This window comes from Malaclemys terrapin, chromosome 2, assembly GCF_027887155.1.
Source record: "Malaclemys terrapin pileata isolate rMalTer1 chromosome 2, rMalTer1.hap1, whole genome shotgun sequence".
Classification (NCBI taxonomy): Eukaryota; Metazoa; Chordata; order Testudines; family Emydidae; genus Malaclemys; species Malaclemys terrapin.
This window is the reverse complement of record NC_071506.1, coordinates 250,598,275-250,613,130: the sequence shown is the minus strand read 5'-3', so window position 1 is coordinate 250,613,130 and position 14,856 is coordinate 250,598,275. Positions and strand designations below refer to the sequence as shown.

General features: G+C 43.4%; 1 protein-coding gene across 1 annotated transcript in view; it reads left to right on the top strand.

Annotated features, from left to right (window-relative positions):
- Positions 1 to 14,856, top strand: part of DNAJC1 (DnaJ heat shock protein family (Hsp40) member C1) — a 179,633-nt gene that overhangs the window by 91,420 nt on the left and 73,357 nt on the right. Inside the window, exon 8 of the mRNA XM_054020664.1 lies at positions 254 to 420. Within this exon, the coding sequence (XP_053876639.1) occupies positions 254 to 420 (167 nt within the window). The remainder of the gene's footprint in view (positions 1 to 253; positions 421 to 14,856) is intronic.

Genomic DNA, 14,856 nt, shown 5'->3' with positions numbered 1-14,856 from the left:
CTGCAGCTCGAAGCGAGTCCAAGGATCTAGCCAAATGTGTATTTACCTCTTTCTTTGTAGAAAAATAAAACATTTTGCTGTGTAGCTTTGGTTATGACAAACATTTGTCTTCCTTCTCCCTAATAAAAAAAAATTGAATCTCCTTTTTAACTGAAAAGCTCAACTCAACATTAACCATGGAGTGGCTAGGAACACCTCTAAATCATGTTTCTGGGCAACACTAGTAGTAGATCATTTCTCTTTATTTTTGTAGAGGAGAAGAAACCTAAAGTCAAGAAACAAAAGTCGGAATTCCCTATATATACTGCTTCAGAATCTAATGCATATATACCATCATATGAACATGGAGTTTCTATTGAAGAGATTGAGGAACAGATGGATGATTGGTTGGAGAATAAGAACAGAGCGTACAAAAAAAAGGCAAGTTAAAATTTCCCTTTACATTTGTCAAGTACATTTAAAAGTTCTTCTTTGAGTGATTGCACATGTGCATTTCCCTCTTGGCATGCTGCACCCTGCACGCAGTCAGTGGAAATGTTCCCTTCAGTGGTACCTGACGAGGCTGCTTGAGCTCACTCTTCTTACCATGTGGCGGTGGTACCAGTATAAAGGGCCCAGTGAACCCTGAGTTCCCTCAGTTCCTTCTTACTGCCTGTGACAGTCACTGGAACTGCTACTCTTGCTTTTGCAACTACTATGTGACTATGTTCTCTTGTACTTTATTTTACCTTGTAAATAATTTAGTGTTATTAAGGACGCTCAAAGAGTGCCATACCAGTTCCGAGGATGCCAGTCTCTGCTTTTTCTTTGTTTGCAAACACCTTTCCCATTTCCTCAGTGCTTCCATATCACCGCAGACTGTTAGGTGTTGAGTACTGAGAAGAGGGATACACCCGCCAGTTTTTCTATCCCTCTCACAAAGAGCTTCTGGTCCAGGAGGTTCAATCTCTCCCCTTATGTGGGAACCATAGAGGAGGTTTCACAGAATTTAAGAGGGAAGGGTTTCTTCTCCCATTATTTCCTAATCCCAAAAGCAAAGGGGAGTCTCAGACCTATCTTAGACCTGTGTCAGCTCCACAACTATCTCAAAAAGATAACATTTCACATGGTCACACTAGCGTCTGGTTTTCCCTTTTTGGATCCTGGAGACTGTTACACCACCCTTGATTTAAGAGACACCTACTTTCATGTATTGATCTTCCGAGGGCATAGAAAGTTCCTCAGGTTCATAGTGAAGCACTCACATTATCAGTTCATGGTGCTTCCATTCAGCCTGTCTGCAGATCCTCATATGTTCACAAAATATATCACCATGGTAGCAGTCTTCCTGAGGAGACTAGGAGTGCAAGTCTATCCTGACCTGGACAACTTTGTCAGGAACCAGTTCACCACTGGGAATTTTGCATATCCCTTTCAATCAACGTCAAGGCCTCTTACCTCTTAGGGCTGCAGAATGAGCTAGCAGACTCTCTGAGCAGATCATTTTCAAGTCACCTTGGGTGGTCTCTTCGCCTGGTTGTCACCAGTTGCATTTTCAGCAGTGGGGGACTCCCCAGACAGGTCTATTTTCAAACAAGTCCAACAGATAATGTCACCAATTCTGCTGCCTGCAGGGTTACAGTCCAGGCTGCTCACAGACACTTTCCTGCTACCCTGGATAAAAAAGTTTTGCTATGCTTTCCCTCCCAGTTCTACTCCTGCACTCTAAAGATCAAGCAGGACCATGCCCAGGTTATATTAATAGCTCCAACATGGTCACGCTCTAATACTGGTTTTCCACTCTATTGGATCTCTCAATAGCAACTCCAATCTGACTCCAGTAGCATCCGAATTTGATCTCCCAACAGCACAGTTGGCTGCTCTACCCAAACCTGCAATTCCTTCATTTAACAGCCTGGAAGCTCCATGGCTAAATCCCAGAGAGCAGGCTTGCTTGGAGCAAGTTTTCCATGTCTTATTAAGTAGCAGAAAGCACTTCATCAGGGTCACCTACCTGTCAAAATGGAAAGTTCTCTGTCTGGGTTTGTCAAACCAGAGTCTCGCTGATGAACTCGTCCATCCAACATATACTTAACTATCTAGGTTCACCTGGCAGCAATATCCGCTTTCCATCCTTGTGTGGATAACTGTTCTGTTTTTTTAAATGAAAAGGCAATCTGATTCTGTAAAGGCCTGGAAAGGTTGTACCCTCAATTAAGGTAGGATTTTCCCTGTGGGACTTGATCTTGATCTTGTCTATTTATGAGACCACCATTTGAACCTTTAGCAATGTGCTCCTTACTGCACCGTTTGTGGAAGGTGGTTTTCCTAATTGTCATTACTGCTGCCAGAAGGGTCTCTGAATTGCATGCCTTCTCATCTGAACCACCATACACAGCCGCCTTTAAAAATAAGTTGTACTTATGCCCTCATCTGTGTTTTCCTTTTGGTTAGAAGGTCAAAGTGTAGGGTGGATTGCAGTTATATGGAGCTGTAGCTTTCTCTTAATGATTGTAGTTAATAACATGTTGGTGGCAAGGATAGTCTATTCTCCTGTTTTATGAACATCACTTTCTTCTTTTGAGTATTTGTCCACATGGATCCCATTGTAAGTGTGTGAGCCTTGTGTACCCAAGCCTGCAATCTTTTTCCAGCAAAGTCTCTTGGGGCTACACATGCACCCTGTATCCCTTCACGCATTCCACCGCGAGGGCATAAAAGGCAGAGCACCCCCAACTGACACTCAGTTCTTCTCACTGCCCATGGTAGCAAGTTGGAGCCTCAGTGTCATCCTGGTTACCCTGTAGCATAGCTAGCTAAGGGTTTTTTAGCATTATTTAGTCTAGTAGGTTAGCTTTGGATGAGTTATATTTGATCATTGGTTAATATAAAAAACAAAAATATTTTCTTTTTGTTTACACCTTAGTACTAAGGACTAGGTCTGATGGTGATGAGCAGGTCTGCAGGCTTTAAAATCTTCTTTGCCTGAAAGACTGCTGAGCCTGCTAACGATGCAAATTCAAAGCGTGCATTTGTTTAGGGGAGGTTCACATCTCTTTCCCTGTGCCATCTGTAATTTTTTTTCTAAGTGTACACAGAGAGCTCCTGATGCTCATTCGAAATTGTTCCTGATGGAAAAAATCTATGTGGAGTGTGTCTGACTCTGGGGTACACCCTCAGCAGCAGTCTCTTGCTTTGAAAACAGTTTCAACAAGTGCCCTGGCTATAAGAGATGCCACCCTGGGATATAAGAAGTCTTCTGGCTCCAAGAGCCCTCATGCTGTTAGCAAACACTGAGTTTCATCAGCCCTCTTCAGGTCAGTCAGTCTGTCTCCTGTTACCCAAGGGAGGAAGGAACAAAGATCTCCATGCACATCCCGGCATCAATCACTAGCCTCAGTATTGGCCAAGAAGACAGTCTTCATAAGCCTTATATAACCAGGCTTCTATGAAACCACATCAGTACTGTGAGTCTAAGTCTAGGAATTCATGTTCCTTAGCCTCAGTGCCACATCCTATACTTTTGGGGACCCTCACTTCCTCAGTACTATATCCAGACATGACCACTTCTGGTACTCTAGCATCGGTACTGGTTGTCATGGTATCTTGGCTGGTGTTGCCACCTCCCTTGTCTGCTGAGACTGTGTTTTCATAACTCGTGTGTATCTTACGGTTATTTTGGAATCAGAGTCCATTGCTGGAGGTTTCTCCTTTGTCTGCAGTATGCAGAGCTCTGCCAGCATCAGAACCTAAGGTACTGAAGATAAAAATATCTCTGTGCCCAACTTTGCGGGTACTGATGGCTATCTTTCATGTGAGATCTAACGGTCATCCAGTTTTACTCTTCAAGAATCTTCTCCATTAGAGGAATTTTTATTCATTTGCATCCTCATCTTTGCATAGTAGTTGGAGTCATTCTCCTAGGAGGTTTTCACCTTTGACTTGGTGATCTGAGAGTGCCCTTTATGGAAATCCTTCTTGTCATAGAACTCATGCTCCAAAAAATCTCATATTCCTGGTTCCCACCTTTATGGCACTTACAACCCCTTACCATTAGGACCTTCTGAGATCCTGGAACCTCAGAATCAGCAGAAGACGAAGGAGGAATATGATGTCCTATGTATCCCTCTAGGCATATCTTCATCATTGATTAAATTGATTTCTCATTTGGGCAAATACATTGACTGTAGACAACTTCAGAGCTTTCCGGGACATCCTTGAAAGGATGATGGACACCAGCACCTTTCCAGGATCGCCTTAAAAGGCTAAAGATCCACCTGAAAGGTGTCAAGGAAAGAGCTCATAAATTCTTTGACGTTTTATACCTGATATCCCAGGGTCAGTTAGCTATGCTGATTAATGAAGGCATTCTTGAATCCCGTAAGGATTTATGTCAAGCTCCAGCATCCATCTTGGCAACAACCAAGAAGGCAGATTGCAGATACCAGGTACCACCTGAGGCACTTGAATAAGTTTTTTAATGCACCTGATATTTGGTTTGTTGCTTGTAACAGCAGTTCACAAAAAATCTAAGTTGCCTGATCTGCCTAGGTTTATCCTCAGGGACAAAGAACCTAAGGTGATGGATCTGCTGGTGGGGTGGAGGAGTGGGGGGAGTTTATTCATCTGCTTCTTTACAATTTTGGATAGTCAATTGTCATGCTTTAATGATTAAATATAACTTAATGTAATGGGACAAGGTTTTACTGTTGTTGGAGAGATTTCACTGTTAGGGCAAAGAGAGCTCTGCAGATCTCTCTGGATGCTTCTGACACTGCAGTCTGGTCAGTGGCCACTGTGGTGAGGTGACTGAGAAGAACAATGTTGTTGTGGTTGTCAGGAATTCCTACAGAAGTTCACAGCACTGTTGAAGATTTGCCTTTTGAGGGCCATTTTTTTTTTAACTCCAGAATGGATGAGGCATTGCACTTACTGAAGGATTCCAGGCACAACTTTGGTGTCTCAGTCAATGTTCCTCTTCTGAGAAGGAGCATAAAGGAACATTTTCTAGACAGTGATTTAGATTCCAGTTCAACAAGGGTGTATCTTCCTCAAGAGATTTGCCACAATGAATCATCTCTCATTTTCAGTCTCACCCAGTGAATCTGCCTCTGCTTTATGGGTTATATATTGTCTACTGCTTATGTGTCTAGTCCTTATTAATGGTTCCCCCTTCAACCTCCCTGAGTTTGGCTAAGGTTTTTCGAGGTGTACTAATTGAGCAACACAGCATGGATTTCCCTGTAGAAATTTCTCAGGAGGTACTTTCATTTCTTCCTTGATGTACAGACTTTCTAAATGTCTGCCAAGGTATTTCATTTAGCTAACTACCCACATCAAACACCCTAATGACAGAGGCATCCAAGTTGGGCTGGATGCACCTTTAGACTCTCTCCAGATCCAGGACATGTGGTCCCAAGCAGAGACTGAGTTGCATAAAAATATGCTAGAGCTCAGAGTTTCTAGCCTGCAATGCTTTTCTACCACTCCTTCAGGGTATTGCTACTGAAATTCTGATGGACAACACAATAGTGTATAAACAGGCAAGGGAGAAGGCAGGACCCAGCACTCCAGTTTTCCCCTAAGTCCTATGCCTTTTTTCCAGCTCTCTGTCTCTGGTGCCCCAGCTGCCCATCTCTGCTTCCTGGAGCCATCGTGGCAGCTCGGCCTTGAGTTTAGATGGTTGAGTTCCTCCTTTCCACAGTATTAGTAGGGCGTCTTCCTCTGTGTCTCCATGCCTGGGCCCCTTGCCATCCCAGGGGTCCTGGACTGGGAAGCCGTATGCTTATATCCTATTTCTGATCAACTTCCTATAGCTTTCCATCTTCCAGGTTCCCAGAAAGATCATGTCTCCTTAACAGAAAGCACTCCATCAATCATGAGTGGAAATTGAGATGTAGAATTAGATCAGATATTTCTAAAATGGGGAGTTCCCTTGGTAGATCTGTTTGCTTCAAATGTGAACATGAAGAGTCCAGCATTCTGCTCCTGTAATCAGACACTGATAAGTCACTCAATCTCTTGTAAACCTTGCAATGCCCATTAGGCACTGGGTGAAAGTACAGTGGCCACCCATGTGGGAGCAACCCATTGGGGCAGCCTCAGAACAGAACATATGGTCCTCAACTTTCTTTTCACAGCTTCCTGGCCAGGTAGAGCACAGATTGCAATCTATAAGTTAAAGTTGGAAAACAACTGGGGTTTGTAATATCACTACTGAATTGCTGAAGACAGGTGCGAGTATTTTTATCATAGCTACATAGGCTTTTCCAGACCATCTGGTGTACTACTGTTATCCCCAGTGATTGGAAGAACAGTGTTATTCTGCCTCTGTTCAAAAAGGGTGATAAGGCAGAATGTAGCAAATGTAGAGATATGCTACTGCTAGCTTGTGGGAAAGTCTTTTCTCCCATGTTAGCATCTTGAATCAATGATACACTTCGTGGCAAAGGCCAGAATACTCAATGCAGCTTTAGAGCTGGTGGTTCCATTGTTGAGCAAATCTTTACCTTGAGACAGCTTTTTAAGAAGATGGCTGAATTTAATAAGCCATGTGTGGCACTTTATATATAAAGACTTCCATCAGGCCTTTGATCAGTATATCAAGTACGTTTGTGGGATCTGATGAGGTGACTTGGTGTCCCTGGGAAGATAGTATCATTAATAGAAGAGGTCTATAATGGAATAGAAAGCTCTATTAGAGTTAATGATAGATACACAGCATAGTTCCCTGTGTCCACAGGAGTTCAGCAAGGCTGTGCTCTATTATCATAATTCAATAGCGGCATTGATTAGTTGATAGATAAGCTTGACGAAGCAGCTGTTGGTGGCATTGGGCTGAACACAGTTCTGTTTTGAGATCTTGATATGCCCATGACATTGTCTTGTTGGATCAGTTTGGTGAATTGCTGCAGCTGCTGACCAATCTGGTTGGGCTAAAAGCAGTGTGTGTTGATCTGGTTATTTATCTGGATAAAACTAAGTTCCTGACCATTGCCGTCAAGCAGCCTCCAGGTCCAGATTATGACCAGCTCAGTATTAAATCTGTCTGGACTGGCCATCCAAGTACATGGCAACTGTCAAATATCTGAGCAGCATCAGTGTGTTGGAAGATGCTAAAGAGGCGGACATTCATAGAGTAGCAACTTCAACTATTTTTGGGGCTCCTCAGCGGCCTCTGTGGGGAAGTCATGACATCAGACTTTCTACAAAGTTGAGGGTCTATAGACTCGTGGTCATACCAACTGTGTTGTACTTAAGTGAAATATGGGCAATGAGGAAGGCTATAGAAGAACACCAGATGAGTATTTTTTGATTCCTGTTGTCTTCATCATCTGCTCCATATTAAGTGGCACAAGAAGATCACAAATATAATTACTGCCAATCAATGAGAGCTTATGGAAAATAGCTCTTGTCAAACTAATTTGATATTTTTTATGAGATTATAAGTTTGGTTAATAAAACAGGCGTATTAGTGTAATATACTTAGACTTCTGTAAAGGCATTTGACTTGGTACCACACAACATTTTGATTAAAAAACTAGAACTATATAAAATTAGCATGGCGCACAAGAAATGGATTAAAAGCTGACAAAGTGATCGGTCTCAAAATGTAATTGTAAACAGGGAATTATCATGGAGCGGGTTTGGTTAGGGGTACAGTTGGGATCAGTTCTTGATCTAATGCTATTTAACATTGTATCCAATGACCTGGAAGAAAACATAAAATCATCACTGATAAAGTTTGCAAATGACCTCAAAATTGGGGGAGTGGTAAATAAGGAAGAGGACAGGTCAGTGATATAGAGTGATCTGAATCGCTTGGTAAACTGGGGGCAAGCAAATAATATACATTTTAATATGACTAAATGTAAATTTATACGTGTAGGAACAAAAAATGTAGGCCACTTTTACAGGGTGAGGGACTGTATCCTCGAAAACAAATAACCCACCAGTGCAATGTTGTGACTAAAAGGGCTAATGTGATCCTTGGATGTATAAACAGAGAACATGGCCCTACTGGGTCAGACCAAAGGTCCATCTAGCCCAGTATCCTGTCTTCTGACAGTGGCCAATGCCAGGTGCCCCAGAGGAAATGAACAGAACAGGTAATCAAGTGATCCATCTTCTGTCACCCATTCCCAGCTTCTGGCAAACAGGCTAGGAACACCGTCTCTACCCATCATGACTAAGAGCCATTGATGGACCTATCCTCCATGAACTTATCTAGTTCTTTTTTGATGAAGCAGTGGTGAGCATTGAAGAGGGATTTGAAGGAGGACAAGGCACTTGCCTTATGGATCAATTCTGGGATGGTGTTCTGTTCTTCAAGAGCAATTCAGAAACATGCTTGGAGACTTTCGTGTGAGAAGCTGACAAATGGGTGGATGAGATGGGAGCTGAGGAAAGGGGTGCCTTTTTCACTGTATTGGTTTAGAGTTGAAGGAGTCCAGGAGTTTCCTGAGTTCCATCTAGGATCCTGATGCACCTTTGAGTCTGTATTGAAATACCCAAATGGGTGGATTTTTCTGTCTTATGATAACAATAAAGATCAGGAATTATTCTTTGGTACCCATCTCCCTTCCAACTGTCTCACTAGCCTCCACTGTCTTTTCCACACAGGGTAATACAAAATAAATGTGCTTTTTATTATATTCTGCATTTCCATATAACTCTTGTGCACTTTCCAATTCTGTGTATTGGACAATATGAACTGAAGTCTGAAGGAGGAACTCATTCCCCACCATGCAGTAGCATGGGCTGCTCTCTATCCTGATTCAAGCCAGAGAATAGGGATATGAGGGGGCAAAGTGATGGCTTCTGGAACCCTAACTGAGAATTGTCTAATTTTGTAGATGTTTACATTTTCTGCTTGCTTCATTACTGAAAATTTAAATTTTATAGGGATTCTCAAGTTTAGCTATGCACAGAAACATTTTTAATGCAGGAGATATTATTTTGAAGGTATTGTTTAGTGCTACCAAGTAAAAATAAATCATTCATATTCTACTAGCTAAACATTTTTCAAGGCACCTAGTACATTCTTTTCATAGAAATTGGTGCCAGGTAAAATTGTGTATAGTTGGTTATCTAACTCTGGAATGGGAATTCATGCAATATCAGTGTCATCTGTTTTTAAATCTGGTTCCGTAAATGGGATGAGTCAATTCCCAAGGGAACAGCATAAGTAATACTGAAATCACTGAATTAACATAACTAGGCATCTTATTGTCTGAATTTTTGGAGAACATCATTGTAAAGGACTTTTTTGTGACGTTGACTTTATCTTCCAAGCAACATGACATTCAGAGGAATTACTGAATTTGAAAGTTCCATAAAAAAGTTATCTGTTAAATAATGAATGTCTTCAGATGATGCACTGAAACATTTGTTTCTAAAATTTTGTTTCTTTGGTTTTCATTCTGATGTACAATTAAATGTCTGGATTTTCTTCCGATCAGCTCATCAGAAGGAAGGTACAAGCAGCTTCCCTCGTTTAGATTGAGCTTCTACTTTAGACTTTAGGTGAATTCTGGTGATGGATAAACAGTGCAGTGTATATACTTTTGTTGGGATTTAGAGGATATTTAAAGGATACAAATGTCACCATTTGTATCCTGCTTCATCACATCAGTTTGTTGCTCTGTATATACTATTAAGCCACCTATCATATTACTTTGTAGCCATTTAATCCTTTACCTTCCTGTTACCTGTCTAACATGTCTTCAGATCACTTTTAACTAGACCTGGGAGAATGAAGGGAAAATTATTAGTGTACATGTTTTGTTACATCTGAATTATTATTTGATCTGATTTTTGTTCTGTTTTCTTATCTTTTCTGCAAACATTAATGCAAATAGATTTTTTTATCCAAATATCAGGAAAGGAACTTTTATTCATGCCCAAAGTGCACATCCAGATGTGCACTCCAACATGGCTTTGTGTATTTGGGAATGAACATAGTATTAGAAGGGAGGAAGAGACTAGGAGAGTGGGAGATCCAGTGATTTTGAAAAATAAATAAATGCAATGAAGTAATCCTTGATATCTTTCTTACTTTGTCCAGTAAAGCAGAAATGCCACACACACATCCCTCCCCCGGCATCAGTGGATGAGGGAACTTCATGGGGCCAGTGGTGAACGGGGGATAGTGCCTGTAGCAAGGGGGGAAACACTTACCAAGGGACAATAGATAGCACCTTCCCTTGGGAGTCTCTGGCACCCATTGGCCATCAGAGGGAGAGGGATGCTGATTGGTCAGCATTCCCAGCTGCCAGGATTTAGCCCAGTGCAGGGACACGTGAAGCCTCCTTTGGCTCCTTTCCAGCAAAGAAAAGGTTACTCACCAGCCTCCAGCAGCAGCAGCAACAGGAGCTGTCCAGATGCAGAGGGATCCTGGGGCCGCTTTCCCCAGGGACAGAAGGTCTGCTCCGGTGGGGAGGGGGACCACTGTGTGGGTGATACCTCTGCCCATCCATCCCAGCCTGGGGGCTCTGCCGTCAGTCAGAGCAGGGAGGGATTCCATACGGACTCCTTCCCTGCCCAAGGTGGGGAGGCGGAGGGCTGCATGGGGAGGCTGCTGGGGCCATTGGGCCCTGAAGTGGTATAGCCCTGGTTGTGCCTGTGATCGTGCCCCACCTCCCCTTGGAGTGGGGGAACCTGAGGGCCACATGGTGCTGCTAGAGCAGCTGGGAGCTAGGTTTGTTGCCATGCCCCCTCCCGGCGCTCTCCCTGATTGAAGGAGAGGGGGCTGGGAGTCATGTAGTACGTGTGCTGCGGACCTGCAGGATTGGTTGACGCTACGCATGGTTCATGCGGCGCCTCATGGTCTCAGACACCATCCGGTGGTCCAGGGACATCTACATTGAACACATCACCGGCCAGAGTGACATCGTTCTTCGACTACGAGAAAGGGACCCTTTCTCCGTTGGATCATATGAACTGGAACCATAAACTCCCTGAACATTAAATCTCACCAAATGAGGGTCAATCCATCCTCGTCCTCATGTCCACTCATTATACTCCACACTCCATAGCCACTTTATGAACTTCATACCCTCATATCTCAATGTCTGTACTTTGACCCATCAATCTTTTACCCCCAATCGGGGATATTGCAGATTATGTATTCCTTATGCCACGCCATCTTAAACCAAACTTTGCACCCTTGATAATCTGTACGTTATTCCCTGATAACCAGAAACTTCTATGCTTAAACTCTGTACCATTCACTTTTTTTTTGAACATCTTAATAAAATTTTTAAATTTGTTTTGGTGGCGGTGAAGGCCCTCGCTCTGTATTCGTGAGCTTGCCCTGCTGTAGATAGCTCTAAGGCAGTGGTTCTCAAACGTATTTTATTGCACCCCCCCTTCTTTGTGTCTGCAGGATTTTACTTCTCCCCCGCCACACAAATACATGTACCGACATATGCAGCAGTGGGGCTCCACTTGAATCGGTTTCAGCTTCTTTGTTTTTTACTTGAGTTTTTCCCTGTTGCACGAACGAGCCAACAATCCATTGTAATAAGAGCAAAAGCAAAACTGCGATTGTGGTGCCTGCTTACAATTTAATGTGCACAGTGCATCGTAGCAAACGGATTGACGTACAGATGGCAGTGTCTTTGTATAATGCTATGCAAGCTTAACAGAAACCCATCAAAATGCACAGCGCCATCTGACGACCTGATACATCTGGAGGAATCATCTTTGCTAGTTATTCTTCGCTCTGGGTAAAATGTGCACAGTATGTTCCCCCTCTGCCCCCCCCAAGCTTCTCATACCCCCACAGAATATATTCCGCACCCATCCAGGGGAGCTGCCCTCCCAGTTTAAGAACCTCTGCTCTAGGGAAACTGCTCTCCCCAGTCCCTGACCTGTGGAGGGGAGAGGCTAGGGATCATGCAGTGCCTCTAGGATGGCTGGGAAGGGCCCTGTGTCCTTGGGCAGCCCTTCCAGGGCTGGGTCTGTTGCGTTGTGTCTCTCTCCTCTCTCCCCGCCCCCCCCCCCATGTGTACAGGAGGAGAGGCCATGGGTGTGCCCCCCCAACTCTGGCTTCTGGTGTGGGGAGGGGAAAAGGCTTGTGGGGCCTTAGCCAAGGGTACAACCAGCAACTCAGCAGGTGCCTGCTCCAGAAGCCGTCTCTTCTACACCATCCCTTCCCCCTCCCCCACATGCAGTGAGGCAGCAGGAGTCAGGGGATAGATAGTAGGGGTGCCCTCCTGTAGGCATGGGAGGGGATACATTATGCCTTAATGGAGGCAGAGAGAGTTGTGGCCTTAGAGGCGGGCGAGGGTTCATTTGGGCAGCTTTTCCAGGAATTTGTGGGCTTGGGAGTGCAGTCTCCATGCGGAAGGATGTGCTCAGCCTTCACAGGAAGGGAGATCAGACAAGGATCAATGACCTGCAACAGGCCCAGAAGGAGAGTCAGAAGAGGAGGAGAGCAGCTGGGCAGGAGCCGGGACCTCAGCAAGGACAATTCACTTTGCGGGTGGTGGTGAGTCAGAGGAGTGTATCCCCCTCATACAGGCGGTCCACGAGATAGATTCAGGCTCTGAGTTTAAGGATATTGACGGTCCAAGCCCCAATGAGGTGGATAAGAATGACAAGGAGTAGGTGAGTGGGCCTGGGCCTCACTCCCATAACCTGTCAACAAGTTCATCAGGCATCTTCAGGATGTGGTGGTGGGCAGGGCAGGATTAAGACCTTTAGAGGCCCTAAGCACTGAAAAAATTATGGTGCCCCCACCCACATGTAATTCAAAATAAAAACACTACTATGCTGTAAAATAAAATTGTATTTTTTGAAATGACACAAAACTTGCATGTATGCTTAAATTAAAATAGCTTCTTTCTAGATTTTATGGTTGCAAAATTCTGGATAAGTTCATCGAAGCTGACTCAACGAAGCATGTCCACTTCCATACACACAATAGGGAAAATGAATCAAGTCTGTCCTGACACATTATTGTTCTCTGAGGATTTTTTATTTTTTTCAGATGAGAAAAAGTGTGTTCTGCGGAGCAGTTAGTAATCATCAATGTTAGAAAAATATGTAGTGCGATCTCTACATTTGGAAATACACATTGTATTCCATCTTTCAATATTGTGTCATGAAGATCAATGTGACTGAATTTCATTTTTCCTGTTTCATTAAACTTTGCATGCATATAACAGTGGAACTGCCGTACTTCTCCACAGAGATTCATGTTCAAGTCAACAGGGTATGAGTCAACTAACTTTTGGGAACCTTGTGAATATTGTTCGTCAGATAAGTCTTTGTACACTTCACCTCTCCTCTTTATATGAGCTTCAAGTGTATCAATTATAGCGTAGTAAGTAGATACGTGAAATTTGTCTCTAGGATTCAATGCTGTTTCTCTTGCACTGCTATCATTTGCTTGTTTTTTCCTGATTCGCTTGCAGGACTGGGCTTCTTTGTAGTTCGTATCAGGCAAGATACCTTTTGATATGTCTTCAGATCTTTCAAAATCATTCCTCAAAGTGTGTAAGTGGTCTGCTAATGATTGACAGAGGTCTGCACATGTTTTCAAATCCAATTCTTTTTCTTGGAGAGCTTGACTTGTGTGGTAAGTGTTGTAAAATTTCATTCCACGTGGTCAACATGAATACAAACTCTAGTTTTTGCATCTTGTTTGCAATGTTTTCTGCCTCTCGTATAGTTTCTCCCTTTTGTGATTGGTCTTCAACTATACTTTCTAAAGCATCCACAAACTTTGAGTAGGACTCCAGAATTGCACTTGTTGCCACTGCATGTCCCAGCGAGTATTAGAAAGAGATTTCAACACAACACACACACAATTTGTGTGTGTGTGTGTGTGTGTGTGTGTATATATATATTACACAAGAGAGAAAAAAACAAATCAAGTACGTGTAACTCAGAAGAATATATCAATAATAAAACATAAATGTATTGCAATACATGACAGGATGTTATTTCCTCACATTATTTTGATCGACATTAGTAGGATGCCCCCCTGGTTTAGGTGGGGATAAGTAATAAAAAGAGAACAGAAAAATGGGGGAAGTGTGTGTAGTGGAGTGTAAGGAAGTCTAACAAAGTTCTGATTTTTCCCATGCTGACTTCTTTGATGCTTTTTTTGAACTATCAAATATCAATTTTTTTCAAAAACAAAAAACAAAAACCATTTTTTTTGGGTGCCCCTTGCTTTGCTGGTGCCCTAAGCACGGGCTTAGTCTGCCTATTGGGTAATCCAGCCCTGGTGGTGGGTTCTCCAGCAGCCCGCAGATACTGACAGAGGGATTGCAAACCTGGGCCTTCAGGGGCAAGGCCCAGGTCACTCCTTTCTTGGACACTTCCCCCCAAGGGATGTAGGGTGACCTGGTAAAATCACTGGCATTTGTGGCCTGTAGGTGGGGCAGCCTGCCTGACGAGAATGGGGCCCTCCCAGAGGAGGGGTGGCACTCACAAGTTTGGTGTGGGACTGATATCCTGCAAAGGAATATAGAGCAATTAGGGAGTTCCTGTCCTTCACCAGGTGACATCATTCCTAATGAAACCCAGGCAGGAGACCTAGCAGCTAACCTCTCTAGAGCTTATGTGGGGGGATAGCCATTGGTCTAAAGGGTTTAAGGAAAAGGTTGGAAAGGGGAACTTGTGGATTTATTTACCATGCTGTTTCGAGAAGAGCAGACAGAGTTGGGGTGGAGGGAGGTGGGGGGAAATAGCATTGAAGGAAAAAAAAGATGAGGACAAATCCCACAGACCTAACATGACTCAAGCTCTTGAAATGGTCAGCAGCCTTTCACACTTATAGTAGAACCTCAGAGTTCCGAACACCTTGGGAGTGGAGATTGTTTGTAACTTTGAAATGTTCCTAATGCTGAACAAAACATTATG